The 16,509-nt window shown below is 46.3% G+C and overlaps 1 protein-coding gene across 1 annotated transcript; it reads right to left on the reverse strand.

Annotated features, from left to right (window-relative positions):
* Positions 1-7,277: 7,277 nt before the first annotated feature.
* LOC118234816 lies at positions 7,278-10,935 on the reverse strand. The gene is made up of 2 exons (XM_035431601.1): positions 8,706-10,935; positions 7,278-7,429 (listed from the first exon to the last, which is right to left on the reverse strand). Exons 1-2 carry the CDS (start codon positions 10,907-10,909, stop codon positions 7,342-7,344), a joined length of 2,292 nt encoding a protein of 763 aa, XP_035287492.1. The 5' UTR covers positions 10,910-10,935; the 3' UTR covers positions 7,278-7,341.
* Between the last annotated feature and the right edge of the window lie 5,574 nt (positions 10,936-16,509).

A 16,509-nucleotide genomic window follows, 5' to 3' on the forward strand; every position in this document is an offset into this window, starting at 1 on the left:
GAGAGAGGCCAGTTGGATGGTTGCCCAGAAGACATCATACAGATGGTACTTCTTTTACTGGCTCATTTTGGTGAGAAGGAGGAGAACCTGTTCAATTGCGTGTAGGAGACATTCCTGGCCAAAGAGGTTCAGATGGAGAAGTTGCCAGCAACACCCTGCATTATTGTGTGTGGTAAGTGTGACGGCCCTCCCTCTCTGTCTGCCAGTGCTTGCTCCCTGTTCTGGTTTTCTTTTGCAGGTGCCTGGTGGGCGGAGTTGGGAGGGCCATCAGTGTTAATCTGGAGTACCTGGGCATGGTGCTCTCAGGGCTTAAGATCACCCCTATTCCAAACAGATCGAGCTCACTCTCTCCCTATGCACATTTGTTTGGCGTTTGTCTTTTGTTTTCCATCCAATACCTCTACACCACATCTTACACACATCCACTCACCTACACAACTGATCTTTACAGACAGACACACACCATTGTAACTTTGTTAATCCTGTTAATTTATCCTTATTTATAATAAATTATGACTAGATGGCACACTCGCTCGCAATAACGCATTAGCTATTGACACAGCCTCATTATTTCTTATTATATATTCTCAGTAAGTTAAATTAATTATATTTTCTTATTTTATTTCTACTACATGATCTCAAAGAGTAAGACATTATCTAGCGGAGCTAATGAGTGAATCAAGTGTAACGTTAGATGAAATTAAATTGACTGGATGAAATACGTGAAAAAAACTACAATGCGCTTTCGTGCAGGTTACCCACGCTAACTGTTGGTTGATTCACTTCTCCAACAGCAATCCTTCTCTCATGTTATCACGACAAAGCTAGATAAAATGACTTAAAATGATCCACGTTAGAAGTGTTTTATCGGCGTTTTTACTGCCTGGTTAGCTTGCTACGATGACGTATGACTAGATGACACACTTGCTTGCAATAACACGTTGGCTACACAGCATCATATAGTAGCTAATATCATTATCTCAGATAAAAAAACAAATGTGTGATGCATTCAATCACCATTTTATTTTGGCTGGTTATTTCTTTGATAATACAGCGATGTCCCCTGGAAATGTAGATCCTACGCTGCTTATGTGCTCACTGCCACTTCATAAAGGCTTGCTAGCCAGCTAGCTTGCTAAAGTGAACCAAATATGTTAGCTAGCTCGCTCGTTTGATAATGAGGATTGATAAACATAGTGGTCGTATAAACGCATTTAATTAAAAAGTTTCACTAAATATACATACCTTTATTGCGGCAATCAAATCTGTGCAGACAAGTCTTGCAGTGGAGAATATTGGATGAGGCACGAGTGACAAACGTCTTATTACAGAAGTAGCGCGTCAGCTGCTGCAGTTCACACTTGTATTAGAGCTCCCTCTACTGGATAATTCTAGTAAATAGCAATTACAACGTTCGAACAGACAGGTACAGATAAATAATCAATGTTTTTTTGTTTATTATACTTATTTTAAAATCGGGACACATCGGCTGCATAACTGCCGATCCCGATGTCGTCAAAAAAGTCAAATAATGGCCGATATATCGGCCAAACCGATATATCGGTCAGGCTCTAATATTTAGGGCAACATTTCATGAGAAAAGGCATCAATATAACAACCATCTGCTACCTTTCATGAAAAGCAATAGTCTTGAATTCATAAGTGGCATAGGTTTGAGGAGTGTGTGTGAGCAAAACCATCAAGTTAGCTGGATAACATCATAATAGCTTTGTGGCACAGGCCCCTGATATATACTTTTTTGGCTCAAAATACATATTTGCTAACATTTCAAATAGCAAATAACTTAAAATCCAACACATAGAACCCAAAAATCTCATGAAATATTAAAATGTATGTGACACAATTAATCACCAACAATGACTTAAGGGGGTTGATGCTTTTTTCTGTTTTTTATTTAATAAATTTCATAACCTCACACAATTATCAGGTGCCCAGTTGTATCAACTAATGTAATGGTGGCACTGCAGTGCACCTTGACTGAAATGTTTCCTATCCAATATCCCCATTGATTTCCATAAAATTCTGAGAAGATAGTCTGCATCGCAAATTATTCTGAACTGTCAAATCCCTTTCATCACTCACCTCAGCAATGGAACTCTCTCCACTGTCCCTGCATTCTGCCCCTGCCTCTGACTCACTCTCAAGCTAGATGTCAAGAGAGGTGGTGGGGTGATAATTATTTACTGAGCAGTATATATTCTTTCACATTGATAATCCTAACAAGTCATACTGAATGTAAATACAACTGACTCTAAAGTACCAGTCTGTGACATTGTAAATTTAGAGTACCCAAAGTCCTAAGCAGTAGGCCAAAAATTGCTCCTCAAAAAGTTGAATATTAGTCAACTAGCACCTAAGTGTAAAATAAATAATAGGGAGGGCGACACAGACTGACTTACTGTGACTTGTTGTGATTGTCTATGTAATGTGCACAGTAAATAAATAGTTAAAATTGGTTATTACACGGATTTCTTGAATACTCGATTCTGATTGGTCAATTACGGCATTCTACGGTCTGTTATTTCTGAATAGCAGACCGTGCTGCTATGAAAAACAGACCGTTTCTATGGACGTACACTGTAGAATCTAACGGACTATTTTTTTCAGCGGAAGCAATAAAATCATTTTTAAATCGATATTTTGAGTCAAATTATTGATTTCTTTAGTAAGTAGCCGTGTAATAAACGGAATAATGTACAGCGAGCTGGTCATTATTACACTTCGCGTCGTGGTCCTGCATCACCCTGTCAGGGTTTATTTCACAATAATGACCGGCTCGCTGTACATTATCCCTTACTTAACATCTAGCTAACGGTGCACTGAATACTCCGGAGTTGACGACTATCTGCTGGTGAAGGGCGATTCCTAATTTCGTTCGCGGGTCTAGCTACTGTTTTGGTTGGTGCGTGTGTGTGTGTGTTGTCAAGGAGGTATAATAAGAACTGTGTGTACTACACAAAACGTGCAGTCAGTTTAATTTTCATCACCGTTCATTGTAACGTTAGCAGGGTTTTTTTTCTTCAACTCTCGTCCCAAAATAATTTACATCCTCCCCGATCCTATTTTTATCGGCCCCAGGACGACAGGAGCTTAAGCTCGAGCCCTGGGGGAACCCCTTGCCATTACAAGGGACTCAGCTGTTAGTTAGCTGAAGTTAACTGATTTCTACCAGTGATGACTTACTTTCCTCTTCTTTGAAAAAAAACTCCTTATGTCCATGTTGTCTGGGGGAGAAACATATTAACCTCTTAAGGCACAAGCCAAATTTTGCCAATCCTTGCCCATTTAGGGGGTACCCTATTTAAAGCTTTATAACTCCAGACGTGAACACCACAGAGACTTGAAAAATGGCTTAAATGAAGCAAGACATTTGTACAATTTACAATACTAACACAGATTAGGAAGAAATAAAGTGCCACAAATGCAATTGTTTTGACAAAAAATCCAAAATAAATTTGCACTTTTTAAGTTTGCAATGAAATACTGCGAGATTGAATATATGCAGGAGGTTAAACTATACATGTGCTAGGTCAAAAACTTCTTGACCACAAGTTCATAAAATCTAAGGGTGGATATGTAGAACTACTATAGATGTATGAAGCAAAAACTAAGCAGTGTACCCAGCATCTCCAAATCTATCCAAAATGTCTAAATTATGCATTGCTGTAAATCATAACATATCCATGTATTTCACTACAAATCAACTGTTTTGACTCAAGAAAATCACTGTTGCATAATTTTCAAATGGGAATTACAAGCTTTCAGTCAGTACAGTGGTCTAAAATAGCTAGGTGTCCAGAAACATATCCAAAATCTCTCCAAAATTGAATAAAATGCTTTTTGTCCATTATAAAGCATATAAATGAGCCCCTTATGTGTTAGTTTTTTCCTGAGTTTTTGAAACTATGTTTTTTCAAATTCTATTTGGTATGAAACATATTTCATTCAATGGCTTGAATTATGGTGAACATGTACATACCAAACATGCCAAGTGGATGTAATATTATGGTGCAGTTGTCATGAAAATACCATTTTGTTTAACCATTGTACATGCAATCCATGTTATTATTACATAATGCATAATACAATAATACAATGAAAACATGTGCATGGTTTGTAAGGTTTTCCGGGGTTTGTAAATAAGATATACATATGGTTTATAGTCCAGATCCGGAAAAGAAATACAAAGTGTAATTTCAGAGGGGCCCACATCAGGGCACTGTGGTATTGTCCCGCGCAGTTGCCCCACCATGTGGCCGGTCGTTTCACCCTTTATGACCCCAAAACACCCACACCCACAACCACAGACAAAGAGACTAGTTCCCCTTATCTTGGTTGTGTCCAGGTGGTAACATTCCAGAGAGCCAAATGGCCTGCCCATTCAGAGGAAATCCGAGTGGCTTATTGTTTTACCACAAGGCTCTCGGGTCCTTTGAAGTACAGACTGCGTCCCAGCATGCCGGCTCGTTCAAATGCCAGCCTTTTCTGGGTCCCAGTTTGATTTCCCTCTTACAGTATTTTCCAAGAAATTACGAAATATCCTTGAACACGTTTCGTTAGGTGCATCGTATTTGTCTGCTAACAGGGTGAATGCGTAAGTGAATATGATGCTAAGAATATTTTCTGTTACGCTGACCTATAAAACGCTATTCCAAAAGCAGAATTAGACATGTTATACATCGTTAGAAAGCTTATACTCTCGCCTACTGAATAAATGAATTGTCAATCAAGTCAGACTGTACTAAAAAGGGCGACGACGCCGTAAACAACAGGTGTGGTGTTACGCACAGCTATTTTGGAAGATACCCAGGCGTCACAGATGCGCCTATATTTCCCGAACGGATTGTCCAAGACAATATATGACCACGCAGTCTCAAAAGGGACATATCTACACGTAAAACCAACAGTAAGCTTTTATATTTATTCAATATTTAGTCCCAGATATTGACTGTAGAATGACATGGTATCCTTTTTAAAAACTTTTTCTCGTTTATTTCGTTATTCAGTGAGCAGCGTTTTCACTGCTGTATAGGCATATCTTAGGGCTATTGTCGGGTTTATCTTGTTGCTATGACGGAATACGATTTTTTAGTGGTGAAAGAATATTTTTATTAATGCCAGGATAGACAATATTGTCCATTATGTCAAGGATGGGGGGTGTTTTTTAGATGAGACTGCAGGGAGGGGGTGCGTGTTAAATGAACGACCGGAGCGACAATGGTGGAGCTGTGAAACTCAGTTTTCGGCATAGTTGTCATGTATCGTCTACTAATGAAACTGAAACAACGCGTTTCTGTTTTCATCTCACACGTTGGTTGCAGTAGCACCGAATGTTTGACTTTAGTAATCTAGGCACGCGGGCGTGCCCACCACTAGGGGCTGTGCGCTAAGAGGTTAAACCAAGAGACTGTCAGCCAAAAAATAGAGTCTACTCTAGAGTAACAATCAAATGAAACCTAGCCTCCCTCCTCATCTTTTCACTATTTTGCTAACGTTAATCTTAACGTCAGTTAGCGTTAGCGCTTCTTAACAGTTAGCTAACCGAACAGAGAGGCTGCTGTCAGTCAGTATAGACACTTTGTAACAAAAACAAGAAGGCTATAAGCAACAGGTGAACAAAATACGAACACTTAGTTAAATGCCAAGCTTTGATTTTCGGTAAATTAACAATTTCCTGAACATTTTGTGATGACAGTGTTTGACCCACCTTAACTCAGCTACCTGGCATACGGGCATCAATGACTAGCTAACGTTAGCGTGCGCTCGTGTGTATGTGTGTGCGTGCTATGTGAGAATTTGCCTCGGTGCAAGGTAGCAGTGGACGTGGTATGGAATTTTATTGTTTTGGGCATTCTCTCAATAAGCAAGCAGAATGGATTTGATAATGAATCACTGACACAGCGCTCTGAAAAGAGCTCAGAGTGGATAGACGATGCACTGATTTTCGGCATAGTAAAAGTGGGGGGTCTAAACTAATAATTTTGAAAAGTGGGTGGGACTTTTTAATTGAATGGTTTGGTTTGTTTTTATTTCTCTTTTTTTTCTTTCAGTGAATGTTTTTGCATGGGGGTGATGGCAAACTCAGACTTCTTGATAAGCTACTTGTCAGTTTATTTCTACCCATGCAATCTTATTAAAGTTAGTGGCCTTTTACTGTATTTTCTTTTTTTGTTTTGTTATCAGAGTGTTCAACAGCCATATGGACATTTTGTAAGTTTAGACACTGATAAAATTGAATTCAGCTGTGCATATTGTGGCACCGCACGGGGCGTGACGGTGCAGGCGGGGCGGCACAGAAATGCACAGACCGGAGGTTTGGGGAAAAATAGCCCAACAGGGCCTTTTATTAACCAAAAGTATATATACAACTCCAAACCAAACTCAACAACAAAATCTCCTGTCGGAAATTAACTTAAAGTAAAGCGAACAAAATTATAAATAACGGTGTCCGGGAGACCGCTGGGGGGATCCCTCTTCAACGCAGGAAGAGGGATGTTGGCCTGTGTCTCCGCCGGATTCTGCAAAAATAGGAACAAAGTTATTTTACAGTTTTCACCGCTCTCCGGCCGCCCAAAACCCCTCTCCTCAAGGGAGACAAACGGCCTCCTTTTGAGCCCCCAGCCATCTCCCTGGAGTGGCGGCAGCTGTGTGGCCTCATTGATTGCAGGTGTGCTGCCTGCCAATGAGGGAGTTGAGGAATGTTCACTCTGCCGCTCTCCAGGGTCCTGTGGCTGGGCTTCCTAGTTGGGCGCTGTCCTAGGTCCTGACGAGGCGGCCTGGTGGCAGGTTTCGGCTGATGCCTATAAGGCTGGGAGGGGCACTGTGGAGCCATGCCCCGATCCACGCCACATTCCTCCCCCCTAAGCGAACCGCCACCAGTGCTGGCTGCGGCCGCCCAGAGCGCGTGCAGGCGGGACAGGGCGTCAGCGTTCCCATGGAGCCTTCCTGGACGGTGGACCACTTCAAAGTTGAAGGGCTGGAGTGCCAGGAACCAGCGGGTCACCCTGGCATTGGCGTTCTTCTCCCGGGCCATCCACTGGAGGGGCGCGTGATCTGTAACCAGAGTAAACTTCCGCCCGAGCAGGTAGTACTGGAGTGCTGAGAGGGCCCATTTAATGGCAAGGGCCTCGCGCTCAACAGCCGCATACCGTGATTCACTCGGGCGGAGCTTACGGCTCAGAAATAACACGGGGTGCTCCTCATCGCCGTGTACCTGGGACAGAACCGCGCCCACCCCCGTCTCCGACGCATCTGTTTGGACCAGGAAGGGCCGGTCGAAGTCCGGGGTATGGAGGACCGGGTCCGAGCACAGGGCGGCCTTCAGGTCCTGGAATGCCCTCTCCTGCTCAGGGCCCCACAGCAGTTTCTCCGGAGACCCTTTTCGGGTGAGGTCGGATAAGGGTGCGGCTGTGGAGGAGAAATGAGGGATAAAACGCCGGTAGTACCCGGCCAGCCCCAGGAAGGCACGTACCTGGGTCTTGGTGGTAGGCCGGGGCCAGTTCTTCACGGCCTGCACCTTCTTCTCTTGGGGCTTGAGCAGGCCCCGACCGATGGTGTAGCCCAGATACTGTGCCTCGTTTTGCGCTATGCAGCACTTGGCGGGATTGGCGGTGAGGCCAGCTTGTCGCAGCGCCCCCAAAACAGCCTGGACGTGAATCAGGTGGTCGGCCCAGGTGCAGGAGTGGATTACCACGTCGTCCAAGTAGGCTGCTGCATAGCGCTGGTGTGGCCGGAGTACGATGTCCATCAAGCGCTGGAACGTTGCGGGGGCCCCATGGAGCCCAAACGGCAGGACCCGATACTGGAACTGGCCCACCGGGCTGGTGAAGGCAGTCTTCTCCTTGGCTGACTGGGTGAGGGGGACCTGCCAATAACCTTTGGTTAGGTCCAGTGTTGTGATAAAGCGGGACTCACCCAGTCGCTCGAGTAGCTCATCCGCCCGGGCCATGGGGTATGCGTCGAAGTCGGACACAGCATTGAGGCGTCTGAAATCGTTACAGAAGCGCAGGGAGCCATCGGGTTTGGGCACGAGGACTATGGGGCTCGACCAAGGGCTGCAGGCCTCCTCAATGACTCCCATTGCTCTCATCCTCTCAATCTCCTCCACGACGGCTGCTTTCCGTGCCTCCGGGATCCGATACGGGCGTATGTTCACCACGGTGCGCTCCGGTGTACGAATATGGTGCTCCATTAAGGTGGTACGACCTGGGAGAGGGGAGAACACATCACGATTTTGGTCAACTAGTTCTCTCACCTCTTGGACCTGGCGGGGGCTCAGGTCAGCACCATATCGCACAGTCTCCCGGGGCGCAGGGGTTGTTTCTTCTGTGGTGAACATCGCCGCCGTTGCTGCTGCAGGACCCTCTACCCACCTCTTGAGCAGATTCACATGATACACCTGCTGCGGTTTCCGGCGTCCGGGCTGGTCAACACGGTAGTTCACTGGTCCCAGTCGCTCTTTGATAGTATAGGGTCCCTGCCATGTGGCGAGAAACTTGTTTTCAGGAGTGGGTACCAGCAGAAGGACACGGTCACCTGGCCGGAACTCTCGGGGTTGAGCGGGCCGGTTATATGTCCGCTGCTGGGCGCGTTGAGCTTCCACCATGTGCTCTCTTACCACTGGCATGACACTTGATATTCGGGTGCGCATCTCCTCCACGTGTTCGACCAGGCTCCGGTGCGGTGATGGCTGTTCCTCCCAGGCTTCTTTGGCGAGGTCCAGGAGTCCCCTCGGCCGCCGCCCATACAGCAGCTCAAAAGGGGAGAAGCCAGTGGAAGCCTGGGGCACCTCCCGAATGGCAAAGAGCACATACGGCAGGACCTGGTCCCAGTCCTTGCCGTCAGCAGCGACTATCTTCCGGAGCATCCGCTTCAACGTCTGGTTGAACCGCTCGACCAGCCCATCCGTTTGCGGGTGATACACCGACGTACGGAGATGTTGTACTCGCAGCAGGTGACATGTGTCTGCCATTACCTTGGACATAAACGGGGTGCCCTGGTCCGTAAGGATTTCCTTTGGTATGCCGACCCGGCTGACGAGGTGCACCAGCTCGCGAGCAATGGCCTTGGAGGTGGCGACGCGGAGCGGCACGGCTTCTGGATAGCGAGTGGCATAGTCCAGGATGACCAGGATGTAGTTGTGTCCCCGGGCTGACTTTGGCAGGGGTCCGACCAGGTCCAGGCCGATCCTTTCGAAGGGGGTCTCTATGATGGGGAGAGGGATTAGAGGAGCGGGTGGTGGCCTTACCGGGGAGGTGCGTTGGCACACCTCGCAACTGCGGCAGTAATCCTCCACCGCTCTGCGCATTCCTGGCCAGTGGAAGCGGTCTGCCACACGCTCTAGGGTCTTCTGCATGCCCAGGTGAGCTCCCAGGATGTGTGTGTGGGCCAGCTGTAGGACGGTGGCCACGTACTGGTGGGGTAGGACCAACAGCTCCCGGACTTCTCCCCTTCTCGTGGTGTGGTAGTGCAACAGTCCCTGTTGCACTGAAAAGTAGTTTGCTTCCAGGGGTCCTTCTCCCCTCTTTACCCCTTCAAGGACCCGAACCTGGCTCCAGCAGTGGCGCAACCGGTCATCCTGGACCTGCGCGGTGCCGAACTGTCCTTTACGTTGTGCCTGGGGAGGGAGATTGGACAAAGTTACAGGAAGTAAGGGCTCACCTTCCCCATCCGCTTCTTCTGCGGCCTCGCCTACTCCAACCCGTTCCCCGAGCCAGGCGGCATAGGGTTGGCCTGATGGACGGACTCGGGGTTTGGCTCGTCGGGACCCTGATCCGGTTCCCTTCCGTCGGGCTCTTCTGCCCCCCCTCTGGACGGTTCTGGCGGCCTGGTACAGGGCGTCGAAGCCAGGGTAATTACGGCCGAGTAGTAGAGGGACGGGGAGTTCTGGCACCAGACCGGCCGTGACTGCCCAGCAGCCTCTGTCGCTCTGCACGTCCAAGCCAACTGCCGGAACCTGGTGTACGTCTCCATGGACGCAGGTGAGAGACAGCTTTCCAGAGGACGTGGCGTGACTGCTGGAGAGCACCCGGGGTTGGATCAGGGTGACTGCGCTCCCGGAGTCGAGAAGGGCCTCCCAGGGTTGTCCACCAATGGTCACCGGCCAGCGGAGGGGCGGGGTCACCTGGTGGGCTTCTAATTGCTCCGCAGCCAAGCAACTCCGTCCATGGGGCAAGCGAGCTGGAGTGGGGGCCGGGTCGGTGGGCATGGACACATCAGAGGGCGATTTTCCAGAGGTGGGCAGCAGGGTGGGCATTTTCCCTCCCCTTCCAGACGGAAACGGGAAGTGGGACGTCCACGCATATCCGCCGTGGTCGCCTGGACCCCGGGCCTGGGCCGAGTCTGGTGGGGTCGGCTTCCGGTCACCTCCAGTCCGGGGACGGAAGAGGGGGCGCTCGGTCGATCCTGCCTTCAGCATCTCCTGCGTGGCTTCGACTCGCTCCACCAGTTCCACCAGCTCTTCCGGGCTCTGTGGAGCATGCTGCCCAGCCAGCTTCTTCGCCTCATATGGCAACGCCCGGAGGAACCGATCCATGGCGACCCGGTCGAGGATCTGCCCCACAGACAGGCTTTCGGGTTGGAGCCAACGGGTAACTAGCCTCCGAAGTGACGCCATCTGGCTGCGCGCGTTGACCCCCGGTTGGTAGGCCCAGGTGGCGACCTGTTGTCCGGCGGATGTGGGGGATACACCGGCTCTGGCTAGTATCTCCCTTTTTAGCCTGTGGTAGTCTTGGGCTTCTGCTGCCCCCAGGTCTTGGTACGCTTGTTGGGCCTTGCCGGTGAGGAAGGGAGCGAGGGTGTCGGCCATCTCCCGGGGGTCCCATAACTCGCGCTCGGCCACCCGCTCGAAGGTGTGGAGGTAGGCCTCCACGTCATCGGCCTCAGTCATCTTTGTCAGAACGTCTTTAGCCTTTGTTCTGCCAACTGGGAGTGGCACGGCCGACGCGTCGCGAGCCTGGACCACCTCGGTGAGCCGGCTGACCTGTTGAGCCATGACCTGGGCAGCTTGCTGTTGTCCCAGGTTAGCCTCCACGAGCGCCCGCAAGAGGTCCTCCATATTGCAGCTAAATTGGGGAACACAAGACTAACGGGGAAGGGGGAGGGGGAACAAACAACAAAAAAAAATTTTTTTTTATTTTTATTTATTTTTTTTTAATTCTACCGCGAGAACGAGTGTAATGCTTGAGCTCGAGGTAGTTAGCTGCAGTCTGCTATTACTCCGTGCCTATGCCCGCATTCTCCACCACTGTGGCACCGCACGGGGCGTGACGGTGCAGGCGGGGCGGCACAGAAATGCACAGACCGGAGGTTTGGGGAAAAATAGCCCAACAGGGCCTTTTATTAACCAAAAGTATATATACAACTCCAAACCAAACTCAACAACAAAATCTCCTGTCGGAAATTAACTTAAAGTAAAGCGAACAAAATTATAAATAACGGTGTCCGGGAGACCGCTGGGGGGATCCCTCTTCAACGCAGGAAGAGGGATGTTGGCCTGTGTCTCCGCCGGATTCTGCAAAAATAGGAACAAAGTTATTTTACAGTTTTCACCGCTCTCCGGCCGCCCAAAACCCCTCTCCTCAAGGGAGACAAACGGCCTCCTTTTGAGCCCCCAGCCATCTCCCTGGAGTGGCGGCAGCTGTGTGGCCTCATTGATTGCAGGTGTGCTGCCTGCCAATGAGGGAGTTGAGGAATGTTCACTCTGCCGCTCTCCAGGGTCCTGTGGCTGGGCTTCCTAGTTGGGCGCTGTCCTAGGTCCTGACGAGGCGGCCTGGTGGCAGGTTTCGGCTGATGCCTATAAGGCTGGGAGGGGCACTGTGGAGCCATGCCCCGATCCACGCCACAATATTCACTAATAATTAACCCCTTTGCGCACATGCCAAATCTGGTAAATCCTTTCCCATTTAGGGGGTACCCTATTTAAAGCTTTATAACTACAGATGTGAACACCAGAGACTTGAAAAATGGCTTAAATGAAACCATTTGTACCATTTACAATACTGATTTAGATTAGTTTATATTCAAAAGTTTGGAAGAAATAAAGTGCCACAAATGCAAATTTCTATGCGAAAAATCAAAAATATTTTGTTTCCAATGAAATACTGAGAGATTGCATATATACAGCAGGTTAAACTATACATGTCCTGGATCAAAAACCTCTTGACCACAAGTTCTAAGGGTGAATATGTAGAACTACTAAAGATCTATGAAGCAAAAACTAAGCAGTGTACCCAGCGTCTCCAAATCTATCCAAAATGTCTAAATTAAGCATTGCTGTAAATCACATATTCATACATATTCATGTATTTCACTACAAAACAACTGTTTTGACTCAAGAAACTCACTGTTGCATCATTTCCAAGTGGGAATTACAAGCTTTTCATGAGTACAGTGGTCTAAAATATACAGGGGTCCAGAAACATATCAAAATCTCTCCAAAAATGAATAAAATGCTTTTTGTGCATTATAAAGCATATAAATGAGACCCTTATGAAGGTTTAAGATGAAACATTGCTATCAGATTAAAAAATAATGCAAAAACATTGTCACACAATGCGGTACAGTACTTAAATGCGTAATAATGAACTCTCGTATGTATTTCTGTACTTTCGTATGTTTTCTTGTATGGGGATAAGATGACATGAAAACAATTTTCAACCGTCCACCACATTTTGGCAATGCTCTCACGTCATCACTGTTGCATGCACCACAAAAACTACTAAACTACCAACGAACGCTTACATTACAGTGTGAAATATCCTCATTATAAAATACCACTAACCTATTTAAAGACACTCAATTTAAAAAATAATTTATGTAACTGAAATATTTTGAGAAGTAATACTTACATAGCGATGATGAAATGTTATAGAGACAGAGACAATAAATCAGCCCAGTCTTTCTCTCCTGTTCTGTCTTACTCCAGAAAGCAATGTCAGCTAGGTCTATCAGCAAACATATGGCTTAACTATGCTCAGAAGTCCTCAATAATATTCTTCAATAAATTTTGTGTCTTTTACTGCTACCACAGAGTGAATGTGATTATGAAAAAACTTGCGGTTACACTGAGCTATAAAATGCTATTCCAAAAGCAAACTTAGACATGTTATACATCGTTAGAAAGCTTATTCTGTCACCTATTGGATCGATTGATAGTCGATCAAGCCAGACTGTATTAAAAAGGGTGACAACACCGTAAATATGTGTGGTATTACGCACAGCTATTTTTGAAGGTACCCAGGCTTCACAAATGCGCGTATATTTCATTAACGGATTATCCCAGACAATATATTACCACTCAGTCTCAAAAGGGACATCTCTACGCATAAAACCAATGGTAAGATTGTATATTTATTCAATATTTATTCCCAGAAATTGAATGGCATGGTATAATTTTTTTTTAATTGTCTTGTTTATTTTGTTATTCAATAAGCAGCGTTTTCACTGCTGTATTGACATATCTTAGGGCTATGGTTGGGTTTATCTTGTTGCTATGACGGAATATGATTTTGAGTAGTGAAAGACTTGTAAACACCTCACAGCTAGACCAATGAGGGTTTGTAGCTGGAGGGGAAGGTATCGCGTGTTCTCCCTTGGCTGGTGTGATTCAAAACCGGAGATGTTAGTTATTTTCCTCTGTTCGTAAGAACAGGGCACAATTATAATTAAGAATGCACTGGTTCCGTTGCCACGGGTTAGATATGAAGGCGCTGCTTCATATCCCGCTTAAAGCTGGCCTGAAACGGATCAGTAGCATTCAGGTTACTCTCCGTTCGTAAACGGGGCTATGCTGTCATCAGAGATATATCCGATCTGTCGCCGGACTGTCAATATTCCAATGGGAGCATCAGAATATTCACAAATGCGCGGAACAACACAACAGATATATCCATGACCACAGCAAGAAAGCGTAACAGTTACTAGGTTTTACCCTCGTATTAAATCTGACTCCATTTTATATGATAATTTAAAATTTGGGTTTAACTATACGTGGAACTTGGGAGTGGTTACACTCGACTCTATCTTGTGCCATTATTCCTCAATATATGCTCCCGGGTTTAGCATTATTGTTAAATCTCAGTTCGGCGAGGAATCCAGAGGGTAGGAGGCTGACCACCATAATACATGCCTTCCATGCCTGGCTTACATGGATAGTACATAGACAGTTATGAGCCCAGGACGGTGTGTATCTATCGGGCTCCTTCAGGCGAATTTGACAAGAACCGGCGTACTACGCCCATGGGTTCTCTTAAGCCAAAACACCAGAACCAATACCACCAATCCCTTAACAGGCAGATCGTGGTCCCCTATCTAACTTGAAGACCCCACTACAGACGTTTACTGTACTAGACCCCTGATCAGTAGGTCCTAGTCAGAATTGCCCCCCTGAGTATTTAAACGGAATTTCGGCTGAAAAGAAGATAAAATGGATTAGAGTCATGAAGACCACGCAAGTTAAAAATAAGAATTTATTGAACAGACAGGTAGGTTATTATCTTCAATTTCCAAAATCAATTATAAAGGTTAAAAACAGAAATACCGAGTAAAAGAGTTCTTACCAGCCTGTTTAGCTACACACAGAACATCGAGTATGCGCAGTGCGGGAAGTCGATTGCGATCTTTCCTGGCTATCTCTACACAGAACACATAGCCTAGTATGTGCACTGAGGGAAGTCGATTACGATCTTCCTTGTCTGTCTACACACAGCGCACATAGTACGTGCACGGTGGGAAGTCGATTACGATCTTCCATGGCTATCTCTACACAGAACACATAGCCTAGTATGTGCACTGAGGGAAGTCGATTACGATCTTCCTTGTGAATCTACACACACCACACAGATTATGTGTAACGTGGGGAAGTCGGTTACGATCTTCCTCGATTGCTTTGTCTCCCTTCCTTTTAAGCCAAATCCCGCGTTTGGTCTAGGCGGCATTGCCATAAATTAACCTGTCCGAATCATAAATCTCTAATTCCGGCCCCCACCATTTGGAGGAGGTTGTTAAAACAATTGGTGGGGAAATGGGGAAAAGGAGATGATTACCAGAGAGGACATTCCATTGTGTTAGGTTTTTCCTGAGTTATTGAAACTATGTTTTTTCAAATCCTATTTGGTATGAAACATATTTCATTCAATGGCTTAAATTATTATGAACATGTACATACCAAACATGCCAAGTGGATGTAATATTATGGTGCAGTTGTCATGAAAATACCCTTTTGTTTACCCATTGTACATGCAATCCATGTTATTATTACATAAGGCATAATACAATAATACAATGAACACATGTGCATGGTTTGTAAGGTTTTCCGGGATTTGTAAATAAGATATAAAGATGGTTTATAGTCCAGATCCAGAAAAGAAATACAGAGTGTAATGTCAGAGGGGTCCATATGTGGGCAGTGTGGTACTGTCCCGTGTAGTGCCCCCACCAGGTGCCGGTCGCTTCACCCTTTACGACCCCAAAACACCCACACCCACAACCACAGACAAAGAGACTAGTTCCCCTTATCTTGGTTGTGTCCAGGTGGTAACATTCCAGAGAGCCAAATGGCCTGCCCATTCAGAGGAAGTCCGAGTGACTTATGGTTTTACCACCAGGCTCTCGGGTCCTTTGCAGTACACGCTGCGTCCCAGCATGCTGGCTCGGTCAAATGTCAGCCTTTTCTGGGTCCCAGTTTAATTTCCCTCTTACAGCTCCCCCCTCTGGCCCAATGGGGGACACTTCAGAACGTCCTCCCAAGGGGTCATGGACACTTTCCCAAATGGTTGGTGCCGGAGGTCCAGGGTCGTAGGGCTGATGGTGGGAATAACTGGGAAGGCTGATATCAAGGGTTGTGTGGGTTGAGGTGTGTATGGTATGGAACGGATCAGATGTTGGAGTGAAGATGGGAACTTTTGTGCCTCAGATGACCTGTTGCACTAAGTCCATTCCATCAGTCGGGGCCCGCCGTGTTCTTAAGCACAGGAAAACTCACAAGACAGCTGACAGTGACGTAGGAACTTTGTACCAGGAGGTGTCCTCTCGATTGAATCTATCGAAGCAAAGTCTTGGAGACACTGTACTTAAGGTTGACATCCACGGGGCTGTGCGGAGGTTGAACCTTAACACACTTGGTGGGATTATTGGGAAAAAGGTTGGTAAGACATGGTATATATGAATGAGGTAGTTCGGAGTTTTCATGACAACTGCATTTTGTGGTAAATATGTTTTTTGTCCTTCTCATGGTAATATCCTTTGTAATTTTGGATAAACTGGATTTGGGAAATTAAAAAGAAAGGAGACAAAACCCAATACATTTTGTGTGGGTGGTTATGGAAAGTGATACAATGGTTATGGAAAATAAAGAACAATGATAATAAACATACAGTATAAAAATAAAGGAAAAACACAAAAAGCACACTTTAAGACATATAAGACAAGTAGTGTTCGGGGGTTGTAGCATCCTGAAGTCTGTGACAGATATATTTTAAAATGAATGTG

Source organism: Anguilla anguilla, chromosome 9 (genome assembly GCF_013347855.1).
Source record: "Anguilla anguilla isolate fAngAng1 chromosome 9, fAngAng1.pri, whole genome shotgun sequence".
In the NCBI taxonomy this organism is placed as follows: Eukaryota; Metazoa; Chordata; class Actinopteri; order Anguilliformes; family Anguillidae; genus Anguilla; species Anguilla anguilla.